Source organism: Tachyglossus aculeatus, chromosome 11 (genome assembly GCF_015852505.1).
Source record: "Tachyglossus aculeatus isolate mTacAcu1 chromosome 11, mTacAcu1.pri, whole genome shotgun sequence".
In the NCBI taxonomy this organism is placed as follows: Eukaryota; Metazoa; Chordata; class Mammalia; order Monotremata; family Tachyglossidae; genus Tachyglossus; species Tachyglossus aculeatus.
In genome coordinates, this window is record NC_052076.1 from 10,255,003 (window position 1) to 10,273,977 (window position 18,975).

Sequence of the window (18,975 nt, forward strand, 5' to 3'; positions counted from 1 at the left end):
CCCATAGGACCACCGATCTGCTCTGCCCTTCCTCCAGGGACCAGAGGGTCAGCCTCCTCAGCCTTCTGTGGAGCCTATGGGCTTCCTAACCAGCACCCTTGACCTCCTCTTCCTCCTGATCTGAGCCTTCTCTGTAGGTTGAATTTTTTTTCTGGCCCAGGACTGAGCACTGGCCGATTAAGGAACTACACCAGGATTAATAACAACAACAACAACAGTAATGATAATAATAACAACAACAATGATAACCGTGGTATTTGTCAAGTGTTTACTCTGTGTCAGGCACTGTTCTAAACGCTGGGGAAGATACAAGATAATCACATCAGACAGTCCCTGTCCCATACAGGGCTCAAAATATAAGTAGGAAGGAGAATGGGTATTGAGTCCTAATTTTACAGATGCGGTAACCGAGGGACAGAGAAGTTAAGTGACTTACCTAAGGTCACAGAGCAGCCACGTTGTGGAGCTGAGATTAAAGCCCAGGTCTTCTGACTCCCAGGCCCGTACTCTTTCCACTAGGTCATGCTGCTCACCCATAATGGCTGACAGAGCCCATCGTTTGGTATCAGTCAATCAAAAATTGGTATTTATTGTGCACTGATTGTGTGCAGAGCACTGTACTAAGCGCTCAGGAGAGTACAATGAAACAGAACTGATAGACACATTCCCTGCCCACTAGACCTTATGGTCTAGAGGGGATCCACAGTGGATGGCTAAACCACCAGGGGGGAAGGACAGCTGTGCAGTGGAGGTGGTTTGGAGAATCAGTCAATCAATCTGTAAATGGGATTTATTGAGCACTTAGTGCAGAGCACTGTGCTAAGTGCTTGGAAGAGTACAATACAGCAAAATTAGCAGACATGTTTCCTGCCCATAGAGAGCTTACAGTCTATAGGAATGTCAAACAAACACCTCCTCTTGTCCACCCCTCACTTCCTCACCGTAATTATAAGTTTGGCTGCCTCCTGGAGATCTTTAGAAAGCATAAAAGGAAAAAGGAGAGGGTTTCTCATGGGGAAAGATGCCTGGTGGGACAGAAAAAAGTGGTTGTGTCAAACCAGTAATGGGGAAGGGGATTGAATGAGAAAGGAAAGACAAGAAAAGGTCTCTGACTCTTCCCTGTCTGGCCCCAGGTTTGAGATTTGCTGCCCTGCTCTGATGTTTTTTTCAAAAAGGCAACCTGCTTCATGGGTATGAGTGTATGGGTGGGTGTGTATGGATGTGTGGGTTTGCGTGCATGTGTATGTGTGTGTATGTGCATGCTTGAACCATCACGAGTGTGTTGGGCTCATCAAGTGGATAACTGGTGTCTAGCCTTGCTGCAGCATCAGGAGCCAGGAGCCAGGATTTTTTTTTTGTGTGTGTGTGTGTGTGTGTGTGTTTGCAGGCACGCACACAAGTGCATGTGTGAGTGTGAAGGAATGTGTGTGGCGCTCGTCAAAAAACGGGTTCCTTCTTCGCTTCCGTTGGAAATGCCTTTAGAGTTGGCGTTCGCCCACCAGGGAGGGAGGCACAGCCCACCGAATGATTTCATTTCTACATCAGAATCCAGCTTCAAACTCGAAACCAGGTGGGGGGTAGGGGGGAGGAGGTGTCTCTTGCACACCGGGTTCTATATTAATTATTTTCAGGGCACATCGAACCGACTCCTCTCAGGACTGCCCCAGGAGGAATAAATAAAATAAGCTGCAGTCATGGAATATTACCCCCCGCTGGCATCGAGCCTAGAGTATTTATGGTTCTTCGGCTTCCACTTTTGCTGCTGTAGGAGCAGGCGGACAGTTTCCTCTCCTAGTCGTTTCCTTGCTTTTCTCCTCCAGGTCAGTTGACTAGCGCTGGGAGCTACTGGCCATCTCAATTCTGGCTGGGTCTCTGAAACCCACACTGGAGTGATCTTACACACTCTCCGCCCTCCCTGCCATGGCCCCTAGCCAAACAGCCATTCTCAGAGTCCACTGTGGGCCTGGCTTAGTGAGGCTCTGGAGGAATAACACCCCACCAGATACCGTGTCCTCCAGGGTGGTAGCCAGAATAAGACAGCCCCTGCTAGTCTTCCTTTCCAGGCTAGTGCATCCTGTGAGCTCAGTTTCAGTCAGACATTCACAGGTAAATGAAGCAGACAGAGTTGTGGGGAGGCTGGGCTTCTGAGCTCTGGTTCTCTGTGACCCTGGCGAGGGGTGGAGCGAAAGCAATTAGCTTCCATTCTGTTGTTACAAACTCCATGATTTGAATTCCCTAATTGATTCGATAAAAAAGAAAACAGTACTCTACCTGGAAATGTTTTGCTCCCTTCTTTGGGAGAAGCTCAAACAATTTCTCATATATAAACAATGATAATAGTAATAATAATTACGGTATTTATTGAGCACTTACTATGTGCCAAGCACTGTTCCAAGTGCTGGGGTAGATACGAGATAATCAGGATGGACACAGTCCCTGTCCCGCATGGGGCTCACACTCTTCATCCCAATTTTACAGATGAGGGATCTGAAGCACAGAGAAGTGAAGTGACTTGCCCAAAGTCACACAGCAGACAAGGGGCGGAGCCGGGATTAGAACTCATGTCCTCTGACTCCCAGACCCGTGCTCCTGCCACTAAGTCATGCCACTTCAACTCGCCTAACTTCCAGGTGCAGGAGATACAGGGAGTGTGTGGGACAAGTATTACGTGGGACCCACTTTACGGATGAGGAACCTATGGTTCACAGTAGTTCAGCGGGTTATTTGAGGTCACAAGGCAAAAATCCAAGCTGAAAATCTGGATCAGGACCTTCCAGCTCCTTTCCTATCTGGAGTCAGTACACTTCCCCAGACTTGGCCTGACTCCCCGTCAAAAGGTAGCAAGGAGAAGGGATTTCTGTGTCTGCCTGTCTCACTCTGTGCATTTCTGCCTCTCTCTCTATGTCTCTGTTTCAGGCTCCATCTTTGTTTCTCCCTCTTTCACCCACTGTCTCTGTCTGTTTTTGTTTTTGCCTGTCTCTGTTTTTGTCTCCCTGTCTCTGGCTGATTCTCTCTGCTTCTCCATCTTTTACTTAATGAAGATACTTCAGTGTCTCTCTGTGTATCTTCCTGTGTCTCTCTCTCTGTTTCAACCGTTGTTTTTATTTCTGCCTTGGTCTGGTCTGTCTCTTCATCAGCTCCCTTTCACTCCTTGTCTCTCTCTTTCTGTCTTTCTGTCTGTCTCTCTCTGCCTCTTTCCATCCTTTACTTAATGAAGATACTTTAGTGTCTCTGTTTCTGCCTCTGTCTTTGTTTCTGCCTCTGTCTCTCTTTCCCTTTCTCCCATCTCTCTCTCTGTTTCTGCCTCTCTGTCTCTGTCTTAGTCTCCCTCTGTCTCTGCCTGTCTTTGCTTCTGCCTTCCAGCCTCTTTCTTTCTATCCTTTACTTAATGAGGGCAAACTCCTTTAGAGTCTCCTCTTTTTTTCCTTCTCCTTCCTGGATCTTACCCATTGTGAAGGAGAGGATTGATAAAGCAGTTTTGTTCACCTCACAGTGGGGCTCTAAGTCTGATGGGTTTGGTACAGTTGAGAAAGCCAAACCATTTTTGGCGGAGTAGCTGAGGACCCCTCCCGGGATGTGGGGTGATAGAGCCCTGGGACTCTACCGTCAACTGATAATTCTTCCTTCCAGCTCTCCCGAAGTCTGAATGGGGAGGAGGGGTGTTCTGGTCATGAGCTGGTGGAGAGCCTGGCCTCCGACTCACTGGGTCTGCTGGACTGGACTTCTGGATTTTCATCCAGGTTGTCTCCCCTGTTCAGGAGATAAAGAGTGGCTGGTGAGGTTGCAGCTGTCATGGATTCAATCATCATCCTACCCCGACTAGGGCCAAAGAAGCATCTCTAAAGAGCAGGAAAAATCCTAGAATCCCCAGCTCTCTCACCACCAGAATCTACCCTCATCTAGAAGGAGCCTAGGGACATTCCATTTTTATTTTCTCTAAAGGCAGTCGGCATTAAAACCTAGACTTCATTTACCCAGGGAAAGATAATTCGGGGTTTGTATGACCCAGTTAAAACTTTTCCCAAAAAGACTTGGGGCTAAAGTGGTTGAGTCTTCTCTGTCAGCACTCTGAACCTGGGGTCATCTCTCTGACCTGAGCAGTTGCTTAACCCTGAAAAATTGCCCTTGGTAATCATTATTATTAATAGTTATTATGGTTATAATAATAGTAATTATTATTATGGTTCTTGTTAAGTGCTTACTATGTGCCAAGAATTCACTAAACTCTGGGGTACATGCACGTTAATCAAGGTGGTAGCCATCTTTGCAGCAGGTCTGCCTAACCCACTCCATTTCCCATGTCTCCCAGTGCTCCTGTTTTCAAAATCTCCTCTTTGGGGGTGCCAATGGCCAGACATTTCAAGGTTCAATCCCTGCATCCCCCCCGGGTTTAATTTTTAAACACTCCACCCAATAGGGGAATGCACCATGGCCCAGTGAATAGAGCTCGGGCTTTGAAGTCAGAATGACTGGGGTTCTGATCTTGGCTCTGCCGCTTGTCTGCTGTGGGTCCTTGGGTAAGTCACTTCACTTCTCCGTACCTCAGTTCCCTCATCTGTACAATGGTCATTAAGACTGTGAGCCCCATGTGGGACAGGGACTAGGCCCAATCTGATTAGCTTGCATCTACTCCAGCACTTAGAAAAGTGCTTGGCACATATCATCATTATTATTTCTTGTGAACTGTCCCAATCGCTGTGTAAGATCAATGTGGGAACTTGTAGCCCTGACTCCCATTTGGGTGTGCAAAGTGATGGGGGAGATGGGTGTCGGGAGAAAAACAGAAGTTCCATTTGCCACTTGTGAAGGAGATCCACTGAAGAAGAAGACTCAGGATGGGCAAAGTGTCTCGCTGAGGTATTTGAAGAGAGAATCTGTCAACAGGAAGAGGAGCTCCCTCAGTGAGTCAGTCAATCATATTTATTGAGCATTTACTGTGTGCAAAGTCCTGTTCTAAGTGCTTGGGAGAGTACAGTATAATAACAGCCACATTCCCTTCCCACAATGTAAGAGGGAGCTTACAGTCTTGAGAGCAGGTGGGCTGCAGGGTAACTGTAAGCCAGGTGTGGGCAGGGATCGTGTGTCTTTATACTGAATTGTACTTTCCAAGCACTTAGTACAGTTCTCTGCAAGCAGTAGCGCTCAATAAATATGATTGAATGAATGAACTGTAAGATGGGGCCTCCCCGACAAAGGGCCTCAACCTTAGTCCACGGTGCTTTGGTCCTGCGTACAAGAACCTCTTGTCTCCTTTTATATTCTTCAGTTAAACTTCAGCTGCATCATAGCCCCAGAAGCGGTCGCTCAGGATGGCTTCTCATTTTATTATTTCCAGCCCTTCCCTCATTCCCCACCCAAACCTGTCCCCATGGCTTCTTTTCCAAAGCAATGATTCTGACTCTACAGCAGGGAGGCTTTTTCAGATCGTGAAGCTGACTTGCTCAGTTGGTTGAACCCTTGCCGATCTGATGGAGGGTGGATAAGGGGATTAGGGGAATGTCTTTATTTTCTTCTTCTGGTGAGACAGAAGCCAGACTCAGGAATCTCTGGGTTCCGACACTCCTCCTGGTTGTGTCAAGCATGGAAAAATCCTTCAAGACCAGAGGATGCATTATTACAAAATTATGTGATACAGAAAACAAAGGGTGGGGGCTTGGGGGAGGCAGGTGAAGTTAAACTGGGTTTTGGTATTCCCCTTTCTGCATATCGCCAGCCTGGGGCCTCTTGAATCTTCCCAAATGGTTGAGGCCAGGGGTGGCATTTGTTAAGTGCTTACTATGTGTCAAGCACTGTTCTAAGCACTGGGGGAGATACAAGGTAATGAGGTTGTCATTACAGATTTTACATTTTACAGATAACATAACTGAGGCCCAGAGAAGTTAAGTGACTTGCCCAAAGTCACACAGCAGACAAGTGGCAGAGTCGGGATTAAAACCCATGACCTCTGACTCCCAAGCCTGGGCTCTTTCCACTAAGCCATGCTGCTTCAGAACAGCCGTGAGAGCAGAGAAGTTCCACCCCAACATTTTCCTGTCTATACCAGACATGCCCACCTTGTCTGCTGAATTTTATCCTTTGAGTTTCGCTTGTTGGATTATTTCTGTCTGTAATGCAGCGTGGCTCAGTGGAAAGAGCCCGGGCTTTGGAGTCAGAGGTCATGGGTTCAAATCCCAGCTCCACCAATTGTCAGCTGTGTGACTTTGGGCAAGTCACTTAACTTCCCTGTGCCTCAATTACCTCATCTGTAAAATGGGGAGTAAGACTGTGAGCCCCCCTTGGGACAACCTGATCACCCTGTAACCTTCCCAGCACTTAGAACAGTGCTCTGCATATAGTAAGTGCTTAATAAATGCCATTATTAAATGCCATTATTAATGCCCGAGTCTACCCACCGCTCTTCAGAGTCCAGTCCAAATTTCAGACATGATTTCCTCGTTTGAATAATTGGCTCACTCACTGTTTCCTCACACCATCTCTCGGTCTCTGCAGTTGAGTCTTATCAGTCCAGCATTGTGATGCGGAACAAACGCTGTGCAGTATGGGAGGGATAATCCTTCTTTTGGGGTCGCTGGAATTTCAACTAGTTGCTCTCTACAAATAGTGTTACGTGTTGCAAACTTATACTTCCCAAGCACTTAGTACAGTGTTCTGCACACAGTAAGCGCTCAATAAATACGATTGAATGAATGAATGAATACAAGGGACTATCCTTCCAACCTGAGAAGTTAATTATAATAATAATAATAATATATGGTATTTGTTAAGTGCTTACTATGTGTCAGGCACTGTTCTAATTTCTGGGGTAGATACAGGATAATACAGTTGGACACAGTCCCTGTCCCATATAGGGCTCACAGTCTTAATCCTCATTTTACAGATGAGGGAACTGAGGCCCAAAGAAGTGAAGGTCACACAGCAGATACGTGGCAGAGCTTGGATCAGAACTCTTGACCTTCTGACTCCCAGGTCCGTGCTCTATCCGTTAGACCATGTTTCTTCTCCAATCATTAATAATAATAACAATAATAATGATGATGATACTAGTATCTGCTAAGTCCTTACTATGTGTCAAGGACTATACTAGGCACTGGGGCAGCTAAAACGTAAGCATGCTGGATAATAATAATAATAATAATAATAATAATAATAACTGTGTTATTTGTTAAGCGATTACTATGTGCCAAGCACTGTTGTAAGCACTGAGGTAGATATAAGGTAACCAGGTTGTCCCACGTGAGGCTCACAGTCTTAATCTCCATTTTACAGATGAGGTGACTGAGGCACAGAGAAGTTAAGTGGTTTGCCCAGGATCACACAGCAGACAAGTGGCAGAGCTGGGTTTAGAACCCCGCCCTCTGACTTCCAAGCCCATCTCTTTCCACTAAGCCACGCTGGATGCAGAGTCCCGTGAAGGTTCTCTGCACGCAAGGACCCAGTGGTTAGGCAGGTGTCTCCCCCCAGGGGTTGCTGGGAAGCAGATGTTCAGATTGGCATTTGGGCCGACTGACCCCTCGGTACCATGGAAACCTGCCCGCTGTCCTCCACGGGGCTGCTGAGGAGGGCTTTCACGTGGGGCTCAGGAAGAGGGAGACCACTCCTCTCTAGCCCGCCAGTCCTTCCAGTGTGTTCATGGAGAATTTGGAGTGCACTACTCCTGAGTTCTCTGTGAGCAATTCACTGGCTGCAGTTTTCTCCACGGCCTCCCCCTCAGACAGCAGACCAATCTTCCCAACTGATTCTCCTCTTTACAGCTGTCGGAAATAGCTTGTCTCTAGATCATATGCTTATCTCTAGGCTGTAAGCTTGTAGGGGGCAGGGGATGTGTCTGTTTCTTGTTATATTGTGCTCTCCCAAGTGCTTAGAACAGTGCTTTGCACACAGTAAGTGCTCAATAAACCTGATGGAATGAATGAATGAAATTCCTTGCTCCCTGCTCCAAGAAGAGCTGCGGAGAGGGCAGAAATTCCTGCCCAGCTAGTGGGCTTCTCAAAGCAAAAACTCACAATGAGATGGCAAGTTTCAAATTGACTTTTTGGTGTGTGCAGACCTTCTCCCCGCACACCACTCCCAGCCTCTTCCTCCCCCCACCCACACCACCCCGAAAGCTCCCTATTAATCCCAGGCACAAGCTGTCATCCCAAACAGCTGCAGATGTGGTGCCAGGCTGGAGATTTCACAGGGAGAAATTAAAGGCGGCGAAGGGCAGGGCGGGAGGGATTTTGAACACAGGCGATCCGAGGTTGTGGTTGTTTGAGGTAAACCACACAGAAGCATTTGCTTTCTACTTCACTGCAGTTTTTGCCCCCACCCTCTAATTTCTCTCTTTTTGGTTATTAAACAGAAAAAGACATATCAGTGCATCAAGTGCCAGATGACCTTTGAGAATGAAAGAGAAATTCAAATCCATGTCGCCAACCATATGATTGGTAAGAAAACGTTTAAACCCAGCTCTGGGGTGGACTACTTGTGGATGTCTGAAATTTGCTGTTATAATCATCGTTTCTTGTGCTTTTAAGGCGGCCGATGCAGTTGCCACGACTGTTCCCGGTTGCTTCAAACGAGGAGAAAAAAATGTCATCTCTGTAGTTTTTCTCCTTCTGAATCATCATGTAGCACTTCCACTTAGATTGAAATCCAACTTTTAACTGTGTCTCCCATTTTAGAGCGTACGTTTTCCTCCACCCCTGGAAAAAAAGTGCCTGCCAGTTGTCAACCACTTTGGTGCAATTATGCTCCAATTTTATATGTCATGACATTGAATAGATTTAACTGCTCATATTTCCCAGCTAAATGTGGTGAATTCCTCCAGCACATTGTCAAAACAGAATGCTTCAAAAGTTATTTCAGCACATTTTTCTTTTCAAATGGTCCCGGGCTTGTGAAAGAAAGTTCAGTCTTTTTTCAGATGGGAAGTTCTTTCAGAGGAAACTTCTTGATGTTTCCCCAGTATAGCGGGAGTGGTTTAAAAGCAGGATCGTAATGGAAAGAGCTGTATTTTGGTGGCAGTTGAAGGGTTGCTTTTTAAGCAGGGCAGAAGGGTGTTCTCCTTAGCGGTCCAGATGTAGGAAATATATATTTTTCTCGCCCTGGAGCTCTGTTCATTTTGATGAAGTTTGTGCTCACTTCAGGCACATGAGGGCCAGGACCTTTCTTGGCTTTGCTGGGCAGGGCTGACTGATGTCCAGCTGTGGGGAGTGTTTTTCCACAGATAAAGTGTGGGGAGTTTCATGGAGGTTCTGTGTGCGCAGGGATCCAGTTGCAGGGCCGGCGCCTCCACCCAAGGTTTGCTGGGAAGCAGGATGTGCAGGTTGGCATTTGGGCTGACTGAAAATCCTCTCCTTAACATGGAAACATGCCCGCTTTCTTCCACGGGGCTGCTGAGAAGGGCTTTCATGTGGCAGGCAGGGAGGTTGGGATGATGATATCCAAAAATTGTTTGCTTTGGCAGCAGGAGTTAAAGGTAATCCCCCGTTTGTGAGCGGGAAGAAGGAGGTGGTTGCTAATTAGATCCGGGTGATTTCTCAGTGTTTTTTCCCCTTTCCTTTTGATGGAAACCAGTTAGATGGGTGCCCCTTGGTGAAGAGATGTTGCTTTGAAGTTGAGATGTGACACACGGGGAGTCCAAGTCTTGGTGAGGGTTCATCTTTGGGTGACCCTGGAAATTCAGGTTCACCCTGTTCCTTCTTGGCATAAGTGGTGGCAGAGTCAGCAGAGTTGGCCATTTGCCAATCTGGCTAGTGATAACCGAGGCTGGAGTTAGCCCGGCCCACAGCCCTTTCCCTGTCTGATTCACCTCCAAAGGCGAGGACCAGTTGTTAGAACTGAAGGCTGCTGGTTAGCTGGAAGCTGGCATGGTCTCCAGGTTTTCTGGGTGGAGGAGCCCGGCGGAGCCGGAAGGCAGGGGAATGAGGGTTATGGCTCTCCACCAGCTCCTTTTAGGCTGGCTGTGCCAAGCAGGGCCTGCCAACAGAGTGTGGGGAGCGGAGATAGGAGTTGTGCCTGTCCGGGGGTACTGGGGTAGGTCCCCTGGCTCTAGGCTAGGCTGGGCATTGTGCACCAGGTTCGAAGCTCTGTTTCCCAGGGGAGGTTGATGCTGGCAGGAGAGAGGATCCGCTTCTGGCCCCTGGTTGGCTGTTGGTCTCTTGGTGATTTCAGCTATAATGGGGCCCTCTTGCGCGATCCGTCTCATCAGCGACAGAGACGTGATGCCTGCTCCCTGGACTCTCCATCTCACCTGGGAGAGAGAGAAACACACTCTCTCTCTCTCTCTCTCTCTCTCTCTCTCTCTCTCACACACACACACACACACACACACACACACACACTTTCATACCCATTCTCCCCATTCCTCACCTCTCCCAGTTGTTCCCCTTCTCTCCTTCCCCCGTATGTAAAGCCCTCCTGCCCAACAGACTCAGTCACACCTTCACTCTGACCCTCACCCACACACCCCGTACCCCATCCACATCCACATCCTTACACCCAAAACACTCAGGGACCCCAGCTCAGGATCCACACTCTCCCCGAAGCTACCAGTGGGAGAGATTTCCCCCCTGAGCCACACTGTGCTCCTGGAAAGTGGGTGTGGAGGGGCGGTTGTGGCATGAGAAGATTTACACAGTGGAGAATTGGAAAAGGGAGAGAGATGGCTCTCCAGGAGAGAGCATTTGGAGTTAGAGGACACTCAAACGGGAGCAGCAGAGGCTGGATCGCCCCATGAGAGCGGATGGTTAAGGGGTCCCCTGTCTCCCTTCCTGGGACATCCCATGGAATAAGCCTTGGGATGTCCGATTCCCATGGGCCATCCACACCCCCAGACAAACGGAGGGCTGTTTCCTCTCCGGCTGGACCAGCTGAGGTTGGAGGCCTGAGCATAATGCACTTGGGTAAAGGTTTCCCTCAGCGGTGCCTGGGGAACCAGCAGGCCAGTTCCCACACCCTCCTCTCGCTAGGCAGGAGTCCTGCAGCACCTGTATATGTGTATATGTGTTTGTACATATTTATTACTCTATTTATTTATTTTACTTGTATATATCTATTCTATTTATTTTATTTTGTTAGTATGTTTGGTTTTGTTCTCTGTCTCCCCCTTTTAGACTGTGAGCCCACTGTTGGGTAGGGACTGTCTCTATATGTTGCCAACTTGTACTTCCCAAGCGTTTAGTACAGTGCTGTGCACACAGTAAGTGCTCAATAAATACGACTGATTGATTGATTGAGTGATTGGTCCTCGAGGTCCCAAAAACGAGGGCACCCAGGGGCACGTGGGGGCACGTGGGAGCAGAACCCTGCTCCTTGGGGAGCAAACCTGTTGGATGTAACCCCCGATGGAAGCATAAATATTTCCTTTTTATCTCAGGGCCCCTGATTGGGCTGGCAGTGAGTTGTGGTGACTCAGGGAGATGTCTCCTTGGAAACATCTCCCGAACCCCCCCCCCCCTGCCATGGCAGGAGGTGGGGCTGGTGTGTGTGTGTGGGGGGGGGAGGGGGGCGGGGGATGTTCAGAGCCCACAGAAAGCCAGGGGTCTTTGGAAACCTTTTCAGCAGTGGGGTTGCCTTTGTAATGTACTGCTTGGTAGAGAAAGGGGAGCTCCCCTTCGGTCCTCTGCCCCCAACCACCCCCCCACTTCTCTCCCTTTGAAATGTTTTTCTGCCCTGGGGGAGGTCTCTGCCCCCCGCCTCGGGCACATCAAAAACTTGGAGCAGTTGGGGCTGAGTCGGAGGCGCAGGGGGCTCCCCCGTGGGGCTGACCCTGCAAGTCAAAAGCCTCCCTCCTTCCCGCCTCCTGCTGCCTCTGATGTGCAGTAGTCGCAGTCAGATGCCAGGGAGGCTGGGGCCTGTGCAGAAAATGGCTCCACAGGAGGCCGCCAGGCCTGGCTAGCAGGGAGCACCGTGGCAACGGCTCCCTGTGGCCGGTCTCCAGGGACCTCAACCTCTGGCGGGCTCTGAAAGGAGGCCAGAGCCCCTGCCCATCCCCCCAGCCTCCCCGTACCACTTGTCCATACCAAGGGAAAGGGGCAAATTCACGCCTGTTCAGTCCCCTTAAGATGAGCCCAGCCTGCAGGCCTCTGACTTAGAACAAAGGTGACCAGAATGTAGTAATCGGTGGCCTTGTCCGTTCTGGGAGCAGATCTCGTGGAACTTGAGGAACGTTTCTGGAAGCTTTGTCCCAGAATCTGTAGAAAGGGATTCTGGAAACACCCGACCAGCTGCCACGGGCATTTGCTGGCCCGGCAGAGTCTGGTGTTAGTGTTAGTCATCTGGGAAAAGTTATTTTTCCCCTTGTTCTGAAGGGAACATGTCCTCCATTTCTGTTATAATGCACTCATCCAAGTGCTTAGTACAGTACTCTATACACACTAAGTGCTCTATACACACTAATAAATACCATTGAATGATTGATTGATTGATGTGTTTGTTGAGCAATCTTTGCAGTGGCGATATTCTGGAGTCCCCGGATGAGGGTCTCTTGGTTCCTCTCAATACTGTGTCCCACCTGATTATCTTGTATCTACCCTAGTGCTTAGAACAGTGCTTGGCATATAGTAAGTGCTTAACAAATATTAGAATAACAACAATAATGTTGATAATAATAACAATTATATTAATACCGAGGCTGAGAACAAATTTCCCTCTTCTCTAATTAATCTAAAAAGGAGAAAAAATCAGTTAGTTCTCTTCTTCTCCTTCTCCTTCTTCTTCTCCTCCTCCTCCTCCTGATCCTCTTTTTCTCCTCCTCCTGATCCTCTTCTTCTCCTCCTCCTCTTTCTCCTCCTTCTCCTTCCCCTTCTCCTTCTCCAGCTCCTTCTCATTCCTTTCAAGTGGGACTTTCAGGATACCAGAAACATGTTAGACAACTCTCTGACCTCAGTGTGGCCATGTCATTGCTTAACTCAGGGGGCATGGGAGCATGGGTGGGTACCTGAGAGGCTGGATGGTCCCTTCACATATCTGCCATGATTCCCCAAGGCACTGTCCTAGACCACCAAAGAGCCTTCTAGTTGGCCTCTGTTGGAAGTGTCTGCAGTCAGTCCCAAGGTTAAGCCTGCTCTGCCACAGTCTGCATTTGGCTGAGGGATTGACTACAAGCCTGGCTAAAGTAACTGGCATTCTGGATGCCAACCGCTACAGCTTAGCCGACAGGGATCTATGAAACCCTGAGATGTAACTTTTCTAAGGGAGGAAGGTAGGGAGGAGCGTTGCTCCCCATGGTTTCGGGGGCAACGCTCGGGTTCTTACCCTCTCCGGGTCTTCGGACGTCTCCGGACGCGGCCCGCGCGTTCATACCAGGAAGAGTCAGCCAGAGGTTCAAAGCTTGGTTGCCGTTTATTTGCTATCAGCGGTTACATGGTTGAAAGAGAGAGAGAGCGAGAGAGAGAGAGAGCGAGAGAGAGAGAGGGAGAGAGCGCGCGTATGCGAGAGAGAGAGCCCCCCCTTTGTCTTGTTCGTCTCTTATACCCCCCATTGCCCGGGGGCAGGGTTTTCTCGGGGGATGGCGTATCGAGGCTTTGACCGCCCTCCAGCCACTAGCCTAACAACAGCTCTGTCCAGTCACGAAGGGTTTGCTCTGGCTCGCCCCCAGCCACCCGCTGCCAACCATCGCTGGCTGTGGATATGGCCTTGAGGTTGCCTCCGAGCCTTGCAGGTGCAAGCTTGTTTTACTTGCCCTGGTCTCTTTATCTCCTGTTGTTGAGTCTGTTTGGCCTTGAGCCGTTGGGTGCGATTTGTGTGCACATACTGCCTGTCTCATCGCCTTCCCCCGCTCCCTACGTGTCCCCCTCCCGTTATGGCGGGGACCGCTAAGGGCGTCCGCGCAATGGGAGCATCTCGACCTTAATCTCGCGGACCACCCGGGCAACAATGGAGCAAAAGAGATGAAGGAGGCACGGGAGGCACATGAGCAAAAGCAAAACCACTTTTGATCCTTCCGAGGCCCATGGCCACCGGGAGGATCACATACGACCCTCCTCGGGATAACAAAGGTCTTCCGCAAAGCCGGCGCCTAAAGTAAAAGATAAGGAAAAGACAAAAACATCCAGGCAAAAAGAAAAGATAGAAAAATCCAACAGAAAAATTCAAGCACAACTGAGCACACACAGCAATCCCCCTCCTCAGTGAAACACAGCGTCCAGACGGCGCTGCATGTCTGTGACTTCAGCTTTGGACAAGGGTGTGGTCGGGGTTTGTAGAAGCATCAGGGTATATGAAGCACATCAGAGGAAGGCCTTCAGGAGCTGAAAAACACAGCACAGCAAAAAACCAAACCAGCGGCAAGACACACAAATAAGCAACCAGACAAAATCTCACAGGACCGAGGCCTATCCAGTAGACAGTGGATGGCTCGGAATCTTGAGAGTCAGCAGAAACCGACGGGGGAGTACAATCAGGAGGTGAAGCATCAAAAATGGCTGGCTTCACCTGGGAGTGATGGATCCATGAGGGGCGCTCGGCAACACAAACTGCAGAAAAGGAAGACAAGAGAACCCGGTAGGGCCCCTCCCAGGATGGCTTAAGTGAACCGTTGCCAACCATGTGCTTAACCCAAACCCAATCTCCAGCGATGAACGGATGCAGATGATCGGTGAGAGGGGTGCGCTGACGGAGGATTCCAGCAGCCTGCAGCTCAGCTAGAATTCCCTGGAGAGACAAAACATAGGCTCGCAGGGCATCATCGCCCTGGTATGGTGCATGTAAAGAGCATTCAATTCCAAGTGGTCGATTCATTCATTCATTCATTCAATCGTATTTATTGAGCGCTGTGTGCAGAGCACTGTACTAAGCGCTTGGGAAGTCCAAGTTGGCAACATATAGAGACAGGTCGATAAATTCCAGATAGAACAGACTCAGTAAAATGTGATCCTTGATCAGAATCAGTAGCAGCAGGTGGCCCAAACCTGGGAATGACTTCCCGCTAGAGACATTTCACCACCATAAGAGCAGTTGCTCGGGAGGAAGGGAAAGCCTCCATCCACCTAGTCGGGTGATCAACAATGACTAGTAAATATCGGAAACGACCAGCCCTCGGAAGTTTCACAAAATCAACCTGCAAACCCTCAAAAGGGGAATAGACCCAAGGGCGTCCCCCGCAAGGGAACCCGATAACCAGGGTGAGCATTGAAGCTCTGGCAAGTAGCACAACTGGCTGTGACACATTTGGCAACAGGATGGATACCTGGGGCAAACCAAACTCGAAGAACTGTGGCTGCCAAGGCATCTGCACCAAAGTGAGTCTCCTGGTGAAGACTCAGACAAACTGGTCGCAGTGCAGCAGCGGGCAAAATAGGGCGTCCATCAGGGACCCAAAAGAGTCCGTCCCGTTCCAGTGCCTCATATTGAAAGGCTTCTACAGTCTCGGGAGTCCAGTCCAGGGGATCTGGGGAAGTAATTTTTAGGAGCTCAAAAAGGGGTCTGGTTAACAACCCAAATTCTGGAATCCAAGCTCGACAAAACCCAGCCGCACCAAAAAAACCTCTCAGGGCCCTCTTAGTAGTGGGGCGAGGCATGCATTGAATAAGGCTCGCTCGCTTGGGGGAGATTGCTCTTTCTCCCGCCCGCAACATGAACCCAAGATATTTTACCTGGGGCTGACACCACTGCCGTTTCTCGCGACTAACTTTAAGACCAAGCTGATGCAAACATGCTAGGACCTGGAGGGAACCTGACCGACACAGATCCTTCGTGTCCCCAGCAATAAGGATATCATCCATATACTGGAACATACTGATCCCTTCGGGTAATATGAGGGGAGAGAAGGCTCTGCACAATTCTCTCGAAAAGATAGTTGGGGAGTGAACAAAACCCTGGGGAAGTCTCGTCCAGGTTAGTTGACAACCTTCCCAGGTAAAGGCAAAAAGGTACTGGCTCTCCCAGGACACCAGGATAGTAAAGAAAGCACTAGTTAGATCAATACAAGTAAAACAGGTTGCTTCGGGGCTCACGGAGCTAACTACTGCCGTAGGACTAGGAATCACAGCATGCATAGGCAAAACGTAAGAGTTAATTGCACGCAAGTCCTGGACTAACCGATAAGACAGAGGGGAGCCCAGTTTTCGCACAGGCAACACAGGAGTATTACAGGAAGACTGACATTCGACTAAAATTCCCTCGTGTCTCTTCTCTTTCTCCTTCATACACACTTACTCTAACCTTCATACACATACAATTTCCTTCAGAGGCAATCTCTACACCCATCATTCCCCCTTATGGGACACCTGCTTTGCAGGGTGTAGATGCCTGAGCAGACAATTTCCTTCAACTGCAATTGCTTCATCTTCTCTTTTCTTTCTCCTTTTCCCTCCTTCCCCCTTTATACACATACAATTCTTTTAACCATCGTCTCTTCTCTCTCACTAAGACGAGTGAAAAAGTCATCAGAGGTTTCCCTTTCCCTCTGGATCATCCCGTGGAAGGAGTCCCAATTAGGGGGTTTACGGCCCAATTCTTGGATGGCTGCTAGGAGTGTCTGCTGCCCTTGAAAGGCTGCACGGAGGATACCATGTATAAGGAAGTCCACGTCCTTTAGCTCCCCCGGGTGGGAGTCTTCATAGGCCGTCATCTGTTCCCCAATAACGTCCCACCGCTCCTCCGTGATCCCGGAATCAAATATCCATGGGGAGGTCATAGTTATCTTCCCTATAAATTCCCTTATTGTTTTCAGCTCAATCTTTACCCCCTTACTTCTCAAAATCTTGTAACAGTGCCGGGTGTACAATTCCTTATCTTCTGGCTTATATATGGGCAACGATCGTGCCGTCCCCATCTTCCCGCCTGACCTTTAGCTACCTGGCCTACGGGGCACTCTCCCTGGTCTTCCCAAATGGGGGTATCCGAGCCCACGTTGGGCGCCACTCGTTGCTCCCCATGGTTTCGGGGGCAACGCTCGGGTTCTTACCCTCTCCGGGTCTTCGGACGTCTCCGGACGCGGCCCGCGCGTTCATACCAGGAAGAGTCAGCCAGAGGTTCAAAGCTTGGTTGCCGTTTATTTGCTATCAGCGGTTACATGGTTGAAAGAGAGAGAGAGCGAGAGAGAGAGAGAGAGCGAGAGAGAGAGAGGGAGAGAGCGCGCGTATGCGAGAGAGAGAGCCCCCCCTTTGTCTTGTTCGTCTCTTATACCCCCCATTGCCCGGGGGCAGGGTTTTCTCGGGGGATGGCGTATCGAGGCTTTGACCGCCCTCCAGCCACTAGCCTAACAACAGCTCTGTCCAGTCACGAAGGGTTTGCTCTGGCTCGCCCCCAGCCACCCGCTGCCAACCATCGCTGGCTGTGGATATGGCCTTGAGGTTGCCTCCGAGCCTTGCAGGTGCAAGCTTGTTTTACTTGCCCTGGTCTCTTTATCTCCTGTTGTTGAGTCTGTTTGGCCTTGAGCCGTTGGGTGCGATTTGTGTGCACATACTGCCTGTCTCATCGCCTTCCCCCGCTCCCTACGGAGGAGAAATGACAAAACCCTGAGATGTAACTTTCATAAGAGGGGCAGGAGAAATGAGGCTCCCTTCTGCAACGACCACATGTGATCCAACAGTGCAGTGGATTGCACCTAAAAGGGGTTTTTGATTCAGGTAAAGTGAGATGTAAAACATCTGTCTGACCTTAGTATGTGATAAAAACATCTCTCCTTTTCTCCATCCCCTTTCTCTCAGTGATCCCTTCCCCCTCTCTGTGAAGATCGTGTTTCAAACTCTTTAAAGGCCCATGCTGCAGGTGAGCCAACATTTTCTCTCCTTGTAGCATACCCAGAAATAAAAACTCATGGCATCCTTTTTTAAAAGTGAGGATATGGGTAAAAGCCATTGGCTAATACAGTCCATGTCTCCAGCCTCAGAAAGTGACTGTCTCATAGAAAAAGCTATTGATTAAACAGCTAGATCTTTGGAGAACTCATCAATTAAGCCCTTAAAAGGATTTGAAATTTCTCTTTGAAGCCAGGAACTGGAACCAGACTCAATCAGTATAGGATCTAAAAGAAACATTTGAAGGTTGATACTCCTCTGTCCCACACACCTCCACTTTTTTCCTTAGCCAGAAACTTTCTGTTCCTTGGTGGACCTCGTTATGAATGTATTTCCTGCTGATAGGTGTCCTGGCAATCACCACATGGCAATCACATCATGGCAGTGTGGTGTGTTTTCTCCAGGATACGGTCTGGGTCTAGAGCCAGATTGTACTTCTTGATTGCAGTCTGGCCATGATGCCAGTGTAGTAAATCAGAAAGAGATCTAGGGTTCTAGATCTAGAAAAGGCTTCCAGGGGTCATATCATCCAGCCCCCCTGTCTCCCCCAATCACCTTTAGTGACCAGTTCCACAGAATTAAGTAAGGTGTCAAAATCCTATCCAGGGGTGACCACCAAGTTTTGTTTCCCAGGTTTTGAACTGTCCCAAGTGCTTACTACAGTGCTTTGCATGCAGGAAGCATTAAATAAAGATATTGATTGATTGGTCCTGGGTGGAGCAGAGGCGAGAAAACGGATGATCTGCAGGGAATATGTGGGGGTGACCTGGACCCCACATTACCAAACATCTCATCTGGTTTTTGCCAGTGCACTCTTGAGGGAAGACTGCCTTGTGTTCAGGGCTGAGGAGAGGAAAGAGAGGATGTTGGGTTCTTAGCTTGGCATGGATTTAATACAGCTGCCTCCTTAAGTGGACATCTAAGAGTGGCCTTCAGGACTCTTGAAAAAGCATTAGAATACCTTTAGGTGCGAAGTTTCATTTTTTGTTTTTAGTCCCACTTCATCCCCAAGCTTCAGTTCTTCTGATGGAACATCAGAAGCAGCAACGTGGCCTAGTGGAAAGAGCACAGGCCTGGAGTTTTAATCCTGGCACGGTCTGCTGTGTAACCTTGGACAAATCACTTAACTTCTCTGTGCCTCAGTTGTCTCACCTGTATAATGGGGTTTCAATAATTGTTTTCCTTTTCCTGTAGACCTTGAGCCTCATACTGAACCAGGACTGTATTCAAACAGATTAGCTTGTATCCA

General features: G+C 49.0%; 1 protein-coding gene across 3 annotated transcripts in view; it reads left to right on the plus strand.

Annotated features, from left to right (window-relative positions):
- Positions 1-18,975, plus strand: part of ZNF423 (zinc finger protein 423) — a 370,693-nt gene that overhangs the window by 222,216 nt on the left and 129,502 nt on the right. For 2 of the 3 annotated variants that reach the window (XM_038754397.1, XM_038754398.1), the window contains one exon: positions 8,342-8,426. The exons of the other annotated variant lie outside the window; for it this stretch is intronic. In XM_038754397.1, coding sequence (XP_038610325.1) covers positions 8,342-8,426 — 85 coding nt within the window. The remainder of the gene's footprint in view (positions 1-8,341; positions 8,427-18,975) is intronic. 3 annotated transcript variants of the gene reach the window in all.